The sequence below is a fragment of the Panthera onca genome, chromosome A2, assembly GCF_046562875.1.
Source record: "Panthera onca isolate mPanOnc1 chromosome A2, mPanOnc1 haplotype 2, whole genome shotgun sequence".
In the NCBI taxonomy this organism is placed as follows: Eukaryota; Metazoa; Chordata; class Mammalia; order Carnivora; family Felidae; genus Panthera; species Panthera onca.
Genome location: NC_138340.1, coordinates 156327021 through 156341968, shown reverse-complemented (window position 1 = coordinate 156341968; position 14948 = coordinate 156327021). Strand labels below are relative to the sequence as shown.

Below are 14948 nucleotides of genomic sequence, written 5' to 3'. Positions count from 1 at the left end.
GTACCTTCTCACTGTCTAAAAGACTTAGTATTAGATTTGACCTTGTATTTTTAATCTCTCAACAGTAAATGGGGAGTTTGTCATCAACCAGGATCTCAGAAAATATCCAGACAAGAGTTCTTGCCATTTTATAGCTTTTTGTGTAATGGAGAGCCCGGAGCCTGGAACTGTGTCATCCAAAATACAGATTCTGCACTTGATTTGAGGAGTAGGGAAGAGAAGAGTTCTATTACTAAACCCAAATAAATCTGTTGGATGTTATTAATACATAAATTCAAATAATCTACATGGAAAACTAAAAGAGCATGACTTTTTACATGTGAAGGCAAATAGTCCTTTGTATTGTATTTTTTGGAAAAAGATTATTGTTGAATTTGTAACTACGTGTCAAAGAATTACCAGGGATGATGAACTGTCTCAGTAAAAGATAATGGCCACACTTAGGCATGACTCAGAGACACTAGAAATAGTTCATAAGATTTGATACACAAGCAGGAACTACAGAGACCACGGTCTATTCAACTCCTAATGAGATATATCTCTGATCACTAACATTGGACACGTCGCAACATTTGGCCACTTAGTTTTAAATAGAGATAAATAGGGGTGCCTGGGTGGCTCAGTCGGTTGAGCGTCTGACTTCAGCTCAGGTCATGATCTCACGGTTTGTGGGTTCAAGCCCCGCATCGGGCTCTGTGCTGACAGCTCGGAGCCTGGAGCCTGCTTCTGATTCTGTATCTCCCTCTCTCTCTGCCCCTCTCCTGCTCATGCTCTCTGTGTCTCAAAAATAAATAAATGTAAAAAATTTTTTTTAAAAAGAGATAAATAATGGCAAAAAAAATTAAGCCTCTCTTTACCACCCCCCTGGGTTCTTTCTTTTTCTCCATTGTGTGGCCATTATTTGGGGGTCAGTAAGTCTATCTCCATCTTTTTCTTTTACATTTTTTTTTTTTTGCATATGGGTTTTTATACAAAGCCAACAGTCAGAATAAATGGCTATAGGTGTTGAAAGCTTTTATGTACTTTTCATGGATTAATTTATCTCTTAAAAAACACCACAAGGCACTTATCACAATTATTCCTGCTTTAAAGATGAAAACATTGAAACGATGAGACATGGAGTAATTGTGCACATGGTGACATACTTATTAAATATATAAATCATGTATGTGATGACTAAGTTACCAAGACTGACGACAGGCTTTGTGGTAGAGCGAACAGAAGGGGAAGGAAAGGGCTGATGGCAAAGAAGTCAGTGCAACACTCAAGAGTGATATTCTAATGCTATATTGTGTAAAGGAGCCGAGTTTTAGGGCAGATGAAGAAAATAGTCTGGGAGCAGCAGGGAAGGGCCAGAAGAATAAAGAACACATGAAATCAGACACGGAAACAGATTCTGTGTCAGTGTAAACACAATAGAAACGGAATTTACTTTTTCATGGTTTCCATCATAGAAGTCAGGACCCTGGAGGAGCAAAAAGTGGGATAGCGACAAGTGGAATTTGGCTGTATATGCAGAACTCATTCACGTAACCCTGAATTTCCTTGGGCAGTCAAAATATAGTCATCTTTGCACCAGTTGCCAAAGATGCTTTAATAAGGGGTGAGAAAGGATCAGTACATAAAATAAGACCATAGAAGAAAGTAATCATGACCATGCAGAGTAGAATGGGAGTTTCTGGCATAAATCAGAAGAAAAATATAGGTTTGGGTGTTCAGGATGTATGATCAGGGAGGAAAGCAGGCAAAAAAGTGTGTACGGGTCAGCACACTTTTAGATATTCGGTGTGGACTCCATATTTATTGTTCCAGAGCAGGGCAGCTGAACAGGCCCCACCCAGCCTCCAGCTGGCACTGGCCTCTGCTGTCTATCCTCCGTCAGGCCTGGGCTCTCTTTTGGCAGGATAGAGACAAATAAATCCCAAGATTCCAGGAGTGGTAGCTTGAATCTCATGTATGAACCTGGCTGCTTTACCTATATTTGTGATGTTCTTTGAATGCAATGAAAAGGCCCCACATAAATGTTAAGTTGTATTAACACTAAGGAATGTCTACAATCACAGTAAAGAGGTTTCTGTCATCATCAGGAGAACTTGTGGTGGGTGGCAAAATTCTAGAAAAGAATGAAGAAGACTGAGTAGCTCTGAAGACACCCATTGGCAGGAGTGCCCACCATTCAGATGGGGATGGCCAAGGCAGGAAGGCAGGGAAGTCTACCGGGCGGGTAATTAAAGTGTATCTTACATGTGTGGTGAGTTTTGAGCTCACAATTTGAGAGGAATCCCTGAAACCCATTTTTCCTATGTCATTTCCTACGTAAGATTTTCTACGTTGATACCTTATCACTTTCTGTCCTTGTCGTGCCTCAAACCCACTCATTTCTTTTGTGAAGGAGGAGCAGGAAAGACCTTTACTCAGGAGGGAGAAGGGGAAGCGAGGGTTTCTGCACAGTTTGGGGACGACTCTACAGCACTGTGTCTAAACTGCTGGCACACAGGTATGTGGCCGAGTCTCCGGGTTCTGTGCGTTGGATCTCCAGGGTGGAGGATGATTTCTCAGGCATCTTGGCTGAGAAGCGGTCGCTGGGCATTCCCGAGTCATCTATAGAAACTTGATTGTTGAAGTAAACCAGCTGCTTCAGTCCTTGCCCTGAGGTCTGTCTGTACCAGTAAAGGGAAGCATGGCCTGAAATAGGCTCACATCTCAGAGTTACCGTTTGTCCCTTCGTTGTCACCTTGTGCCTGGGTGTCTGGGTGACTCCAGCATCTGTGGGCTCTGTGGAAGGGCACAGAATAAGAAAAATATTGGAGTCACAACAGAGAAACCCAGAATGAGGATGCTAAATTTTCTGGGGACTCACCGACCCCTAGGAGACAAAAGACCCCAAGGAGACAGATGGCCGGAATGCTCATGGCAGGGTGACAAACACATGTGGAACAGCCCAGACCAGGGCCCTTGTGAGCATGAGCAGAGCAGTGAGTTTGGGGACAATCTATCTCCACAAGATGTGTCTGTCAGTGACATCACTAAATAAGCCACCCCCCCTCCAAGTCAGAAGCTCGCTTGAAGTGAATCGGATATACCTGGACCCAATTACGATCGATGCGAGAGACAGATTCACACATCCAGAAGCTACTCACAGGTTTGTTTTGAAACTATCAATTCATAATGCCCTCTCTATACTATGTCTTCATTAGAGTCTGCCAACTATTCCCATTTGAACCTACACTCCACGTATTTAAAGATAACTGCATGGTCTCCCTGCAAGCTAGCTTCTCTGCAAACTCTCATATTCCCCTCACTGGTGGCTAAAGGCTCCTGGTCATATGACCAGGATATATATACACACACGCTCAAAACCATCCATCAGTTAGGAGCTGGGCTCTGAGCTCCCCAGGAAGAACAAGAATACTAACTGCATGGTTAGGGCTCCAGGGGCTGAATTGATGCTCCCAGAACTGATTGAATTTGAAAGCTCTTATTTGCAGTGAAAAACCGAGTTTATTCATCCTTGAGCTCTATTAAATTCTCAAAGCCCATAGGATAGAATCTCCCGTATTGCTGTCTGCCCACCATGAAATAAGTGAAGGATTTTCTTGTTCTTCAAGACTTGCAAATAAAATTCTCTAGAGTTTATTTAAATATTATTCTTGGGAGTGTGTATGGAAATTTTCAGGTGTGCCCAACAGAATCACAAGGGTCCCAACGAGAGGAAGAAGGAGTCAGATCAGGGTGATGTCGTGTGAGAACAGACTCGACCGGTCATCGCTGGCTTAAAAGATGGAAAGTGGCTATGAGCCAAGGAATGGCAGTGGCTTAGAGGCTGAAACAGGCAAGGGAACAGAGTGTCTCTAGAGCCTCTAGAACCCTGCTGACTCCTTGATTTTAACCCAGTTAAATCCATTTTGGACTTCTGACTTTCAAAACTGTACGATAATGAATCTTTATTCTTTCAAGCCACAAAATGTGTGGTCGTTTGTTAGAGCAGCCTAGGAATGGAATACATTACAGTGTCCATGAGCCTTGGGCAGAAGAGGCAGTGGCTGGATACAAGATACGGGCAGGGGAGAGACTGACACACAATCACACAGAAAGAACTTGAAATCAGGCCGAGGGAAGTCCAGGCAAAGCCTTCTTATCTCTCATCCCCAGACATCATTTGCTTTCAAGGGACACATGGGAGTCTGGGGCAAATGGCAAAGTCAGCACTACATTGTGGCCTCTTCCTGGTGAGAACGAAAGACGCTGGGGAGAAATTCTGTTGTTCTGGCCCACCCCAGTCCCTGCTCGAAAAGTGGATCTGCTGGTGGCGTCCCTGTGACTGCCAGCTCCATGGGGCGCGGGTCCCTCTGATGTGGTACAAAGTAGCACCTGCAGGTCTCCCTGCTTTATCCTCTGCAGAACCACAGAGCAGGTGGGCTGGCCGGGGCTGGTTTGGGTCAGGCTCGCTAAGACTCCTCTGACACTCAGCTTTTCCCAGAGCCCAGAACATGCAAGCCTCACCACCCCCAGCTCTGTGAGCCGCCACATCGTCAGCAAACCACTGCAGGCATGCTTTCTGTTCAGAGCCCAATTCAGAGCAAAAGTCATCTCCACAAAATAGAGGAAGAAGTCTTGGTCTCTAGTTCCTTCATTCTTAGCCAGCATTCAGGGCATCTGCAGCTCCCCGAATCTAAACCCAGCCCCCTGGTTTAACTCTTAAGCCCCCTCCTTCCAGGGAGCTTGTTCAGCCCCTCCAGACTCTAGATGACAGCGAAGCCACAGTGCCTCCTAGTGGCCAATGGACGGAAACAGCACCGATGTGCTCTCTTGCCAGGACGTAAGGGGAGTTGTGCTTTGTGTCACTGAGTACAGGGAGTATGGGTGTTCTCACTTGCTTGCCTTAGAGGGTCAACAAATAATATAGTCTTATAACCACCTGAGAGTTAGACACTGGAGTCACACAGGTGGAGATGATAATGCCTTTTCTGATTTGGTAAATAATGGGACTCAGATGTGAAACCCAATGGGCTGGCTAGCAGTATACCGAATCAGAATTTAACCCATTTTCTCTCCCCTCCACACTGCAGGCTACCGTGTATGGAAAAGAAAGTTCTCCACTAATCTTAGTGCATGTTGAGAAACCACCAAGGAATTGATCTCTTCCCTAGGTACTAGGAGGAAGCCACAAAGATGAAGAGAGACTAAAGAAAGATGAGGAAATTAAACAAGATCATTCATTTCCCTTCCCATAGAGAAAGCTTGGTAAGGAATAGGAAGATTAGAATGGGAGAATTACTTTAGGGAAGCCTCCCAAAATGGGGAATGTGGAATAAAGTGTTGTCCCAGGAGACTGGTTTAAGTGGGGAAGACAGAGTCACTTATCAGTTATTCTCTCAATTCCAACCACTGCTCCTGGGAGTACTCATGAAAAAACAGCTCAAAAGTGTCACGACAGCACCTCAGTAAAATGAATTCCAAGTCCACTTTGTGCTGTCTGACCAAATCTAAATATTCACTCCCTATTTTGTTTTCCATCCTGCCACATGGTTCAAAGGCATGTCAGAGATTATGCGATAAAAGTAAAAAAGAACATAAAAATACTCCAATAATAAAATGACAAAAACCAAATGTCTCAACTTGATTGTAAATACTCTTTAAGTTCTTTTTTCTTAAAAAATTTTTTTTAATGTGTATTTAATTTTGAGACAGAGACAGAGCGTGAGCAGGGGAGGGGCAGAGAGATAGAGAGGGAGACACAGAATCTGAAACAGGCTCCAGGCTCTGAGCTGTCAGCACAGAGCCTGACGCAGGGCACGAACCCACGAACTATGAGATCATGACCCGAGCAGAAGTCGGATGCTTAACTGACTGAGCCACCCAGGTGTCCCAATACTCTTTAAGTTCTTAAAAAATTCTCTGATTGAAATTAAAGTTTAAGTGTTACATCTCTATGCCACGTAAGTCAAATACAAAGAAATTACAGACTGAGAATCTAACATGAATGAATTTTTATTTGAAATTCCTTGACCTCAATCCTGTAATTACAAATAAGAGCGCTCAAATCAATCCTTCTGTTGTTATCTAAACAGATGAGACAAATAACAATATCAAAAACCTCAGTTAATTAATGTCCCCCCAATATAGTGAGAGACACAAGGCTGGAGCCTTGCAGAAAGTGAACAGCTGAAGAGGAGAACATAATAACTCCTTTGCCTCTGGGGTCACTTGCCTACCCTCACTCAGGACTCACGAAGCTGACTCACAGGCCAGGAGAAGTCAAAGTCCAGAATGTATCAAATGTGGAACATTAACAGAGTCAATGTAAAGATGAGCGAGAGAGGAATCTGTTCTCTAGGTGATCCAGGCCACCTCGGGCCTTGACTTCTGAATCAGCAGCCCCAGGTTGTTTATACCCACATGGAATGGGCAGAAGCAAAATGAAATTCTCTCTGGAGGAAGATCCATCCATCCTAGACAAGAATTTATTTCTACAAATCTAGTGTCTGGCACAGAGCCAAAGAGAATCAAGTTCATAAGGAAAAATACAAACATCATGGCTTGGGAAGCAGCAGAAAAAATCAACAAAAACAGCCCGACAAAGACGTTAGATGTGAAAATTATCAGGCAGACTCTGGAGCAACTAGATTTCCCAGGTGTGAGGAGACAAAAGACATGTTATTAGGGTAATCGTAACCATAAAATATAGCAAACAAACAAAGAAAAGAAGAGACCAACAAAAAACCAGACTCTCAAATATAGAGAACAACCTGGCGGTCACCAGAGAGGAGGTGGGTGGGGCGGTGGGTGAAAGAGGTGGAGGGTAGTGAGAGTACACTTATTAAGATAAACACTGAGTAGTGTGTAGAATTGTTGAATCACTGTTGTATGCCTGAAACAAATATAACACTATATGGTAACTATATATATATATATGATTTACACACTTTTATATATAAATAAGTTGATATATTAAATATTTATAATATAAATATACATAAATATATAGACAATAAATTTATAAATACAAATATATAAAACAGCAGACTAGAAAAAGAACCAAATAAAAATTCTGGCAAGGATATGGTGGATAGCGGCATTCATCAATGACTGAGGTTTTCTCAGCCACGTAAATTGGATGAAGATACGGGCAGAGGAGGTGATACGGGCAGAGGAGGTGATATAGGCAGAGGAGGTGAAGGGATATGCAGCAGTTAAACGGACATAACTGATGAGTTGCCTCTTGGTTGGATAAAGAAGGAAGGGAAGCCAGCAGGGGCTGAGGGGCAGGGAATTTCAGGGAAATCTCAATTAACTGCTTTCCCGACAGTTCCAACCAATGGTTCAGAAAGCTATCCAGTACTATCTTAGAGAATCCAGCAGAATTTGTAGTAGAGGATATGAATCTCAACACAAAGGGCATTAATGAGAGAGTTCATCAGAGGGTGTAAGTGGGCAACTGTTTCAGAAATTCTCACTAAGGAATATTGAATGCACAGCGGAGCTATTTTAATGTACTAAGGCAGACAGCTGGCAATGCCCTCAAAGCCCCTGAGCTGACTGGCTCAAGCCTGGGCACAGTGCTGAACTGTGTTGGTCACTTTGAAAAGTTACAGCACTCTGGAGAAAGAATCCGTTTTAGAGCTAAGATTTGGGACCAGATGCCAGGATATCCATTTGTGTGTGTTCGTTTCAAGTTGGGAAAGGGCTGAAAAGAACAGCTGAAATCATCATCATTACCATCATCATTAACAACATCAGGAAAACAGGAAAAAGATGCTTTCCAAGCACACGCTGCGTTGAGACTTCGATGCAGAAAACTTCCCACAGCAGAGGAGAAGCTGGAGAGCAATTCGAATCATTTAGACGGTTTTAAGAACCACAGAGGGAGAGCCTGCTACTCACTCCTCTCGAAGACCCGCCATCTGTATTATTAAAGTTTATTGTACGTGTTTGGTGATTACATATTTTATAGGGGAACAGTCATCACTGGCCCCTGGTGGCTGAGTGTGTGACTAGTCACTTTTAGTTTGGGATCCTTGAGTTGTCACCAAGAGGTGCTTCTGAACCCTGAGTCATAATTATTTTCGCACAACATTTTCAGTCCTTATGTCTCAAATAAGCCATGTCTTCCCTTTATATGAATCATAACTTATCTCTGCAAAGCTGCTTCTATCCCTTGCATAATGAGGAATAAGGCAAGGCCTCTGTTCAGAGCCTCCAGGAGCTGAATAGAGAGAAGAATCATAATGTTTTGTGCACAGAAGGGAAGGGCCTCTGTGATGCCATGGCCAAGGTGCTGGCACAGAAATACACAGCCGAGAAGCCCAGCTCGGAGGCCAGATCTCGAGAATAAAGTCTATTCCTTTGGGCCTCTCTGTAGAAAATCGATTCTCAGGCAACTGTGAATCATCTAACATGGCCTCATCCCCAAACTGAATCAGGAGCTCCAGGCCCTGTCCCAAGGTCTGTCAATACCAGTAAAGGGTTCTGTGGCCAGAAATAGGATCATACCACAAAGCGACAGCCTGTCTTTTTTTCTGTGATCTTACGTCTGGGAAACTTCTCCATCCAACCCTCGATGTGCGTCCTGACCACCGCTGGTTCAGGGCCGCTGGGCTGAGGTCCTTCATCCACGGCTCAGGGAGCCTAGTGTAACTACACCACATGCACTAGAATCAGGCTAGTATTGGACGGTGCTCATGAGGTGACAGTGTTCATGAGGGACAGCATTTGTGAGGGACACTTCTCATGAGGGTAAATCCTTCCAGTTCCATCTGATTCTCTTGTCCCTCCCATATTAGGCAGATGCATGCTGTTCAACCACAAGTTGGGGACACGCTTCTTTTCTTCGGTCTACAGTCAATGAACTTCCCACTTTGTGAGTTTTTCACTAACCTTCAGGATGCTTGGACTCCCTTGGCACAGAGAAGCCTATACATTTGCTGAAAGGCCTCTTGGCATTTACCACTGGCTAAATTTTGTGCTCATCTCAGAGACATAGAGCTGTTTGTCCTCAAATTATGAACTGTCTTGTCTTTCAGGACATCTTTTCAATCATAGCCTGTCTCCTGTGGGGAAAGTGCGCTATAGGGCTGTAAGAGGTCTTCTCTTACACTTTTATTTTATGGTCACTATAGGATATAATAGAGATTAAAAATGAATATGGGGCGCCCAGGTGGCTCAGTCAGCTAAGCGTCTGACTCCTGGTTTCAGCTCAGGTCATGATCTCACGGTTCATGAGATCAAGCCCTACATCAGGCTCTGTGCTGACGGTGAGGCGCCTGCTTGGGGATTCTCTCTCTCCCTCTCTCCCCCTATCTCCCCCCCAAATAAATACATAAATCAATGAATATAATAAATACCTACCATCACACTAAAATAATGCCAATATTATGGGATCTTAAGATTTTTCCTCCCACTTTTCACCTGTGGGAAAGTTGAAAGAATAGTAAAACAAACAGAATAATAAATGGAACAACAATACCAGTTGTTGACATGTTGTAACATTCGTTTTATCTCTTTGTATATATTTTACCTTTAACTTCCGGAACATTTTATCCTTAATAATTCAATTGGCCTCTCCTATAAAAAGATGGCATCGTCCTACATAATCACAAATGCCATCATTACAATTAAAACAGTTAACATTCACATAATATCATTATCTAATATACACTTCACATTCAGCTTTCTCTAGCTGTCCCCAAAGTGTCCTATTTTATAGATTTTGACTTTTTTCCTGGGACAAAAATCAAAGATCAGTTATTTCACTTGATTGCCAGGTCTCTTTAGTCACTTTTAAAATAGGCATGTCTGTCCTCAACTTTTTTGTTTTTTATGACCTTGAGATTTTGAAGAGTCCAGGCCAGCTGACTGGTAAAATGATCCACAATCAGAATTCCTCCATTGTTAGATATTGTTAAATATCTATCTATTGTTAAATATCTTGGCAAGTACACACTATAGATGATCTGTAGATGATGCTCCCGGTACTTTTCCTGCCCTGGATCTGGAAGAATCAATTTCAGCTCTGTTCTTTCTATTGGGGAATAACATTTAGAGATCAAATATTTGGCAACAGTGTTGCTCATTGGTGCTGGAAGCACAACCACGAGGAAAATAAACAATTAGCCAGTTGGCTTTTGAGTTGTTTCCTAGACCCTTCCATGGATAGAATTAGGAACTATATCATCTTTTTTTTTTTTTAATGTTTATTTTATTTTTGAGAGAGAGAGTGTGAGCAGGGGAAGAGGCAGAGAGAGAGAGAGAGAGAGAGAGGATCCAAAACAGGTTCTGCACTGACAGCAGCAAGGCCCACAGGGGGTCGAACTCACAAACCGAGAGATCATGACTTGAACTGAAGTTGGTGCTTAACTGACTGAGCCGCCCAGGAGCTTCAGGAACTATATCATCTTTAAAATCATAAGTTCATACCGGGGGCACCTGGGTGGCTCAGGTCACGATCTCACAGTTTGTGAGTTCAAACCCCGCATTGGGCTCTCTATTCTAAGTGCAGAGTCTGCTTTGAATCCTCTGTCCCCACCTCTCTCTGCCCTTCCCCTGCTCGTGCTGTCTCTCTCAAAAATAAACATAAAAAATAAAATCGTAAGTTCATGGGGCGCCTGGGTGGTGCAGTCGGTTAAGCGTCCGACTTCAGCCAGGTCACGATCTCGCGGTCTGTGAGTTCGAGCCCCGCGTCAGGCTCTGGGCTGATGGCTCGGAGCCTGAGCCTGTTTCCGATTCTGTGTCTCCCTCTCTCTCTGCCCCTCCCCTGTTCATGCTCTGTCTCTCTCTGTCCCAAAAATAAATTAAAAAAAAAAAATCGTAAGTTCATACCAATACCTCCAATTCAAATCAGAACAGATTTCTTCCTCATCTTTCCCTGTTTTTTTGTTTTTTTTTCATTATAGCTCCCTTCTCTTAGTAGGAATCCTGGTTTCCCACAATATCAGTAAATTTACTCTTTTGTGTCTTCCACAGTATACTACAAATATTTCAGAAGTACCACGTGCACTAAAAACATTGGGAACAAATCTCCCAAGTGAACTTCATCGTCAATCTCATTTAGCCTCATCACAGTAAAAGTGCTAACATATAAAGACAAAGAGAAACTCTGAAATGAAAGACAACCAGACAAAAAAGACATCACTTCCAAAGATTTACAAATGGCCAATAAGTACATGAAAAGATGCCTTAGTCATCAGGGAAATGCAAATCAAAACCACAGTGAGATTCTGCTTCTCACCTACTAGGATGGCTGTGGAAGGAGAGGAGGAGGACGAGGACGGGGAGGAAGAGAAAAACAAGTGTTGGTGAGTATGTAGAGAAATTGGAACACTTGTACGTTGCTGATGAGAATGTAAATGGTGCAGTTACTGAGAAAAACAGCTTGTCAGTTACTCAAAAAGTTAAACATAGAATGACCATATAACCCAGAAATTCTACCTCTAGGTGTATGCCCCAAAGAATCAAAAACAGGAATTCCAACAGATACTCATAGGCCAATGTTCATTGCAGAATCACTCACAATAGCCAAAAGGTGGAAACACTCCAAATATCCATCAGCTGATGAGTGGATATACAAATGTGGTCTATCCATACACCGGAATATTATTTGGCCGTAAAAAGAAATGAAGTTCTGATACAACATGGACAAACCTTGAAAGCGTTATGCTGAATGAAAAAAGCCAAACACGAAAGGAAGGATATTGTATGTTTCCACATTATATGAACTATCTAGAACAAGCAAATTCATACAGACAGAAACTAGATTAGAGGTTACTAGGGCTTGGTAGGAGGGAGAAGTGAATGGGTAGCTATTGCTTAATGAGTACAGAGTTTCTGTTTGAGGTGATAAAAAGTTTTGGAAAAATATAGTGGTAGTGGTTGCACAATATTGTGAACGCATCTAGTGTAGTGTAAGAGGGTTTCCACTAATCTATATTTTTACTTGAATTTAAGACTGTTAGTCTTTTAAAAATTTTCCAGTCTGATAAGTTTGAAGTCATAACTTATTTCAGTTTGCGATACTTTGATTCTAGGCAAGGTTGAGAATCTATCCACATGTTTAGTGGTAATTCATGTTTACTCTTCTGTGAATTACCTAGATTTTTTTCAAAGTTTATTTTGAGAGAGAGAGAGAGAGAGAGCATGCACATTCATGCACAGGAATGGGGGAGGGGCAGAGAGCGAGGGAGAGAGAGGATCCCAAGCAGGCTCCATGCTGTCAACACAGAGCCTGACATGGGGCTCAGTCTCACAAACCATGAGATCTCGACCTGAGCTGAAATCAAGAGTTGGACACTCAACCAACTGAGCCACCTGGGCGCCCCTGCGAATTACCTAGATTAAGTATTGCCATTTTTATTGGGTTTTCTTTTTTATTAAGTAATAAGAATTCTTCATTCTTTCTGGATACTATTAGACAAAGTCAACTATGCTACAGAAAACGAAAGAGATCCTAACATTTCAGTTGTTTAACTCTATGAAGTTCTATTTCCCATGACTGTAAAGCCCAGTGTGCCATGGGCAGCTTTCTTCAGTGATTGTCCACCAAATTATGATCGAGTGAGCCAAACTGCTTCTAATATTATCATTAGACAATCTATAACTTGTACCTTTCAAGTTCACCATGGCATGGGAAAGAGACACGAAGAACTGCGCAGAAAGCAGTTAACACAGCCTGAGACGGTCATGCTCAGAAAGCCTTATAAGATGGGCCTTTGGCTGGCATCCGGGAACTTAGCAGGTAGACAGTTATCTGTACTGATACCGACTTTTCCCAGCTGAGAAGGATGCCTAGACTGTTAATGGAAACACACAGTTTATGCTGAACACCATAAACTTCTGGGAAACCACATTTTTAGTATGTGTTGGGCAGTGGGTGCCTATATAAACAGCCCCCAATAAAAACTTGGGCGGGAGAACCTGGGTAGCTCAGTTGGTTAGGCGTCCAACTCTTGATTTCAGCTCAGGTCATGATCCCAGGTTCCTGGGATTGAGCCCCTCCTCAGGTTCTGCGATAGAGGTGGAGCCTTCCTGAGATTCTCTCTCTCTCTCTCTCTCTCTCTCTGTCCCTCCCCTGCTCATGAGCATGTGCACGCACTCTCAAAAAAATGTTTTTTAAGATTAAAAAAGACAGTAAGCAAACAAACAAACAAACAAACTTGGGTATCAAGTCCCTAAGGGGCTCCTGTGGCAGAAACATTACTGCCTTTTTGTTGGGGGAAAGTGTGGGCTCTGTGTGACGTCTCCAAGGAGGAAGAGAGCATAAGAAAATTTGCCTGTGGATTCCTTCAAACTCTGCCTGTGTCTTTTCCCCTTGTGATCTGCCACTGACTATTTACTGTGTCACCAATAACTCTTAGCCTTGACTACAACTACATACAGCTCTTGTGAATCCTCTTAGTGAATCTCCAAACATGGGTGTATACTTGGAGACTCCCAACACAGAGCCTCAGGATATTTTACAAGGCAAGCCCTGGAATTGACTTAAGGCATTTTTATACACATCTCCTTGTTCAGAACATGGTTGTAGGTCCCCAACCCCTCAAGTGCAAGTGAGGCCGGGAATCCCAGTGGTGAGGCTGGGAATCACTGGGGAGTGGGAATGGTGTCTGTCATATGGATTCCTCATCATTTGTTTGTACTTCTCCGGTCTTTTCCCAGGCTGTGCCTTACCTTTTCATTTTTATGGTGTTTTTTGATGGAAAAGAGTTTAATTTAATGCAACTGAAATTATAGTTTTCTTTGTGGCTTGTGTTCTTTTGTGTCTCCACTTAAAAAAAAAAAAGATCTTTCCTCAAATAAATGCCTAAAAATGTCTTTCTTAATCTCTTCTAGTAAAATTTAAGTCTTACTTTTCGTAGTTAAAAGTAGACCTGAAATATATTTTCATATGAGGGATGAAGTAGAGATCCAGGAATAAGAGGGAGGGACATATGTTTCGTGAAGAAATAGCCTGTAAAAAACAGATCCCTACGGTGGAGAAGAACGTGGCGTGTATGAGGAAACAACTGAATGTACATGAGTGTGGACTGGGCAGAGAGAAAGCCGGGGGAAAATCGTCCAAGCTGATGGTGGAGAGGCAGGGGCAGGACAGACATTATAGGACCTTGTAGTGCTATCTATCGCCTCACAGAAGAAAGGCAGCCAGGAGCAGAGACCATATGAGTGAAGGTCTATGACTGTAAGCTGAAGGGTAGTAGAGGGTGGGGGAAAGAGTGAGGAAGTCCCTGAAACCCATAGCGGGAGAGAGGAATGTGGGGGCTCTGAGATTGTCGAGAGACTCTTCATGTACCTCAACTCAAGGTGTATTTTTCTTTCTGCCAGGAGAAAGAGAGACCAGCAGGAGAGAGAAAGAACAAACCAAGGATGTTAGGGTGACTTCCAGTCGGGGTGAGACTGGCCGAGGGATGGACGGCAACACTGGATGCTGGGGTCTGGGCCAGGCCTTGCGAGCTCAGGGTAACTCAGTGCTTCTAACCACCCTTTATGTGCAGAGAGGAGGCAGCTGTGTGTCACTGTGGAGTAACTATTGGCACAGAAGTACACAGATGTTTGGGAGGAAGTGGCCGATTCCAGTACGAGGGGGAAATTCTCCATATTTTTTCTAGAGACAGTGTACCCATCGGGGACATCTCCTCTGTTAATGCTGTCAAAACCGTTTGAATAGTAGATCAGCTTCAGCCCGTGCCCCGGGTCTTGTCGATACCAGTACATATAATCATAGTTCTCAGTCTGGTCACATTTTAGAGTCACCCTCTTTCCTGTCCCTGTGACCTTGTATCTCGGGTTCTGGGTGATTTCAGCATCCATGGGTCCTGTAAAGGAGAGTGATACAGACTGAAGTCATCTCTGGAGGAAGGCTTGTGTTGGGTGTCGGGGACTCCAGGGAATGGAGCCGTCCCGTACTCACCTGCCCACAGGAGACAAAGAACAGCCCCAAAGAAGAGCCTGTTGGCCAT

At 43.2% G+C, this 14948-nt stretch overlaps 1 gene segment (V, D, J or C); it reads right to left on the bottom strand.

Moving 5' to 3' along the window:
• Positions 1-2464: 2464 nt before the first annotated feature.
• On the bottom strand, positions 2465-14948 carry LOC145712978 (T cell receptor beta variable 10-3-like). The segment is given in 3 exon segments: positions 2465-2660; positions 14609-14804; positions 14900-14948. Coding segments are annotated over 3 exon segments (441 nt in total).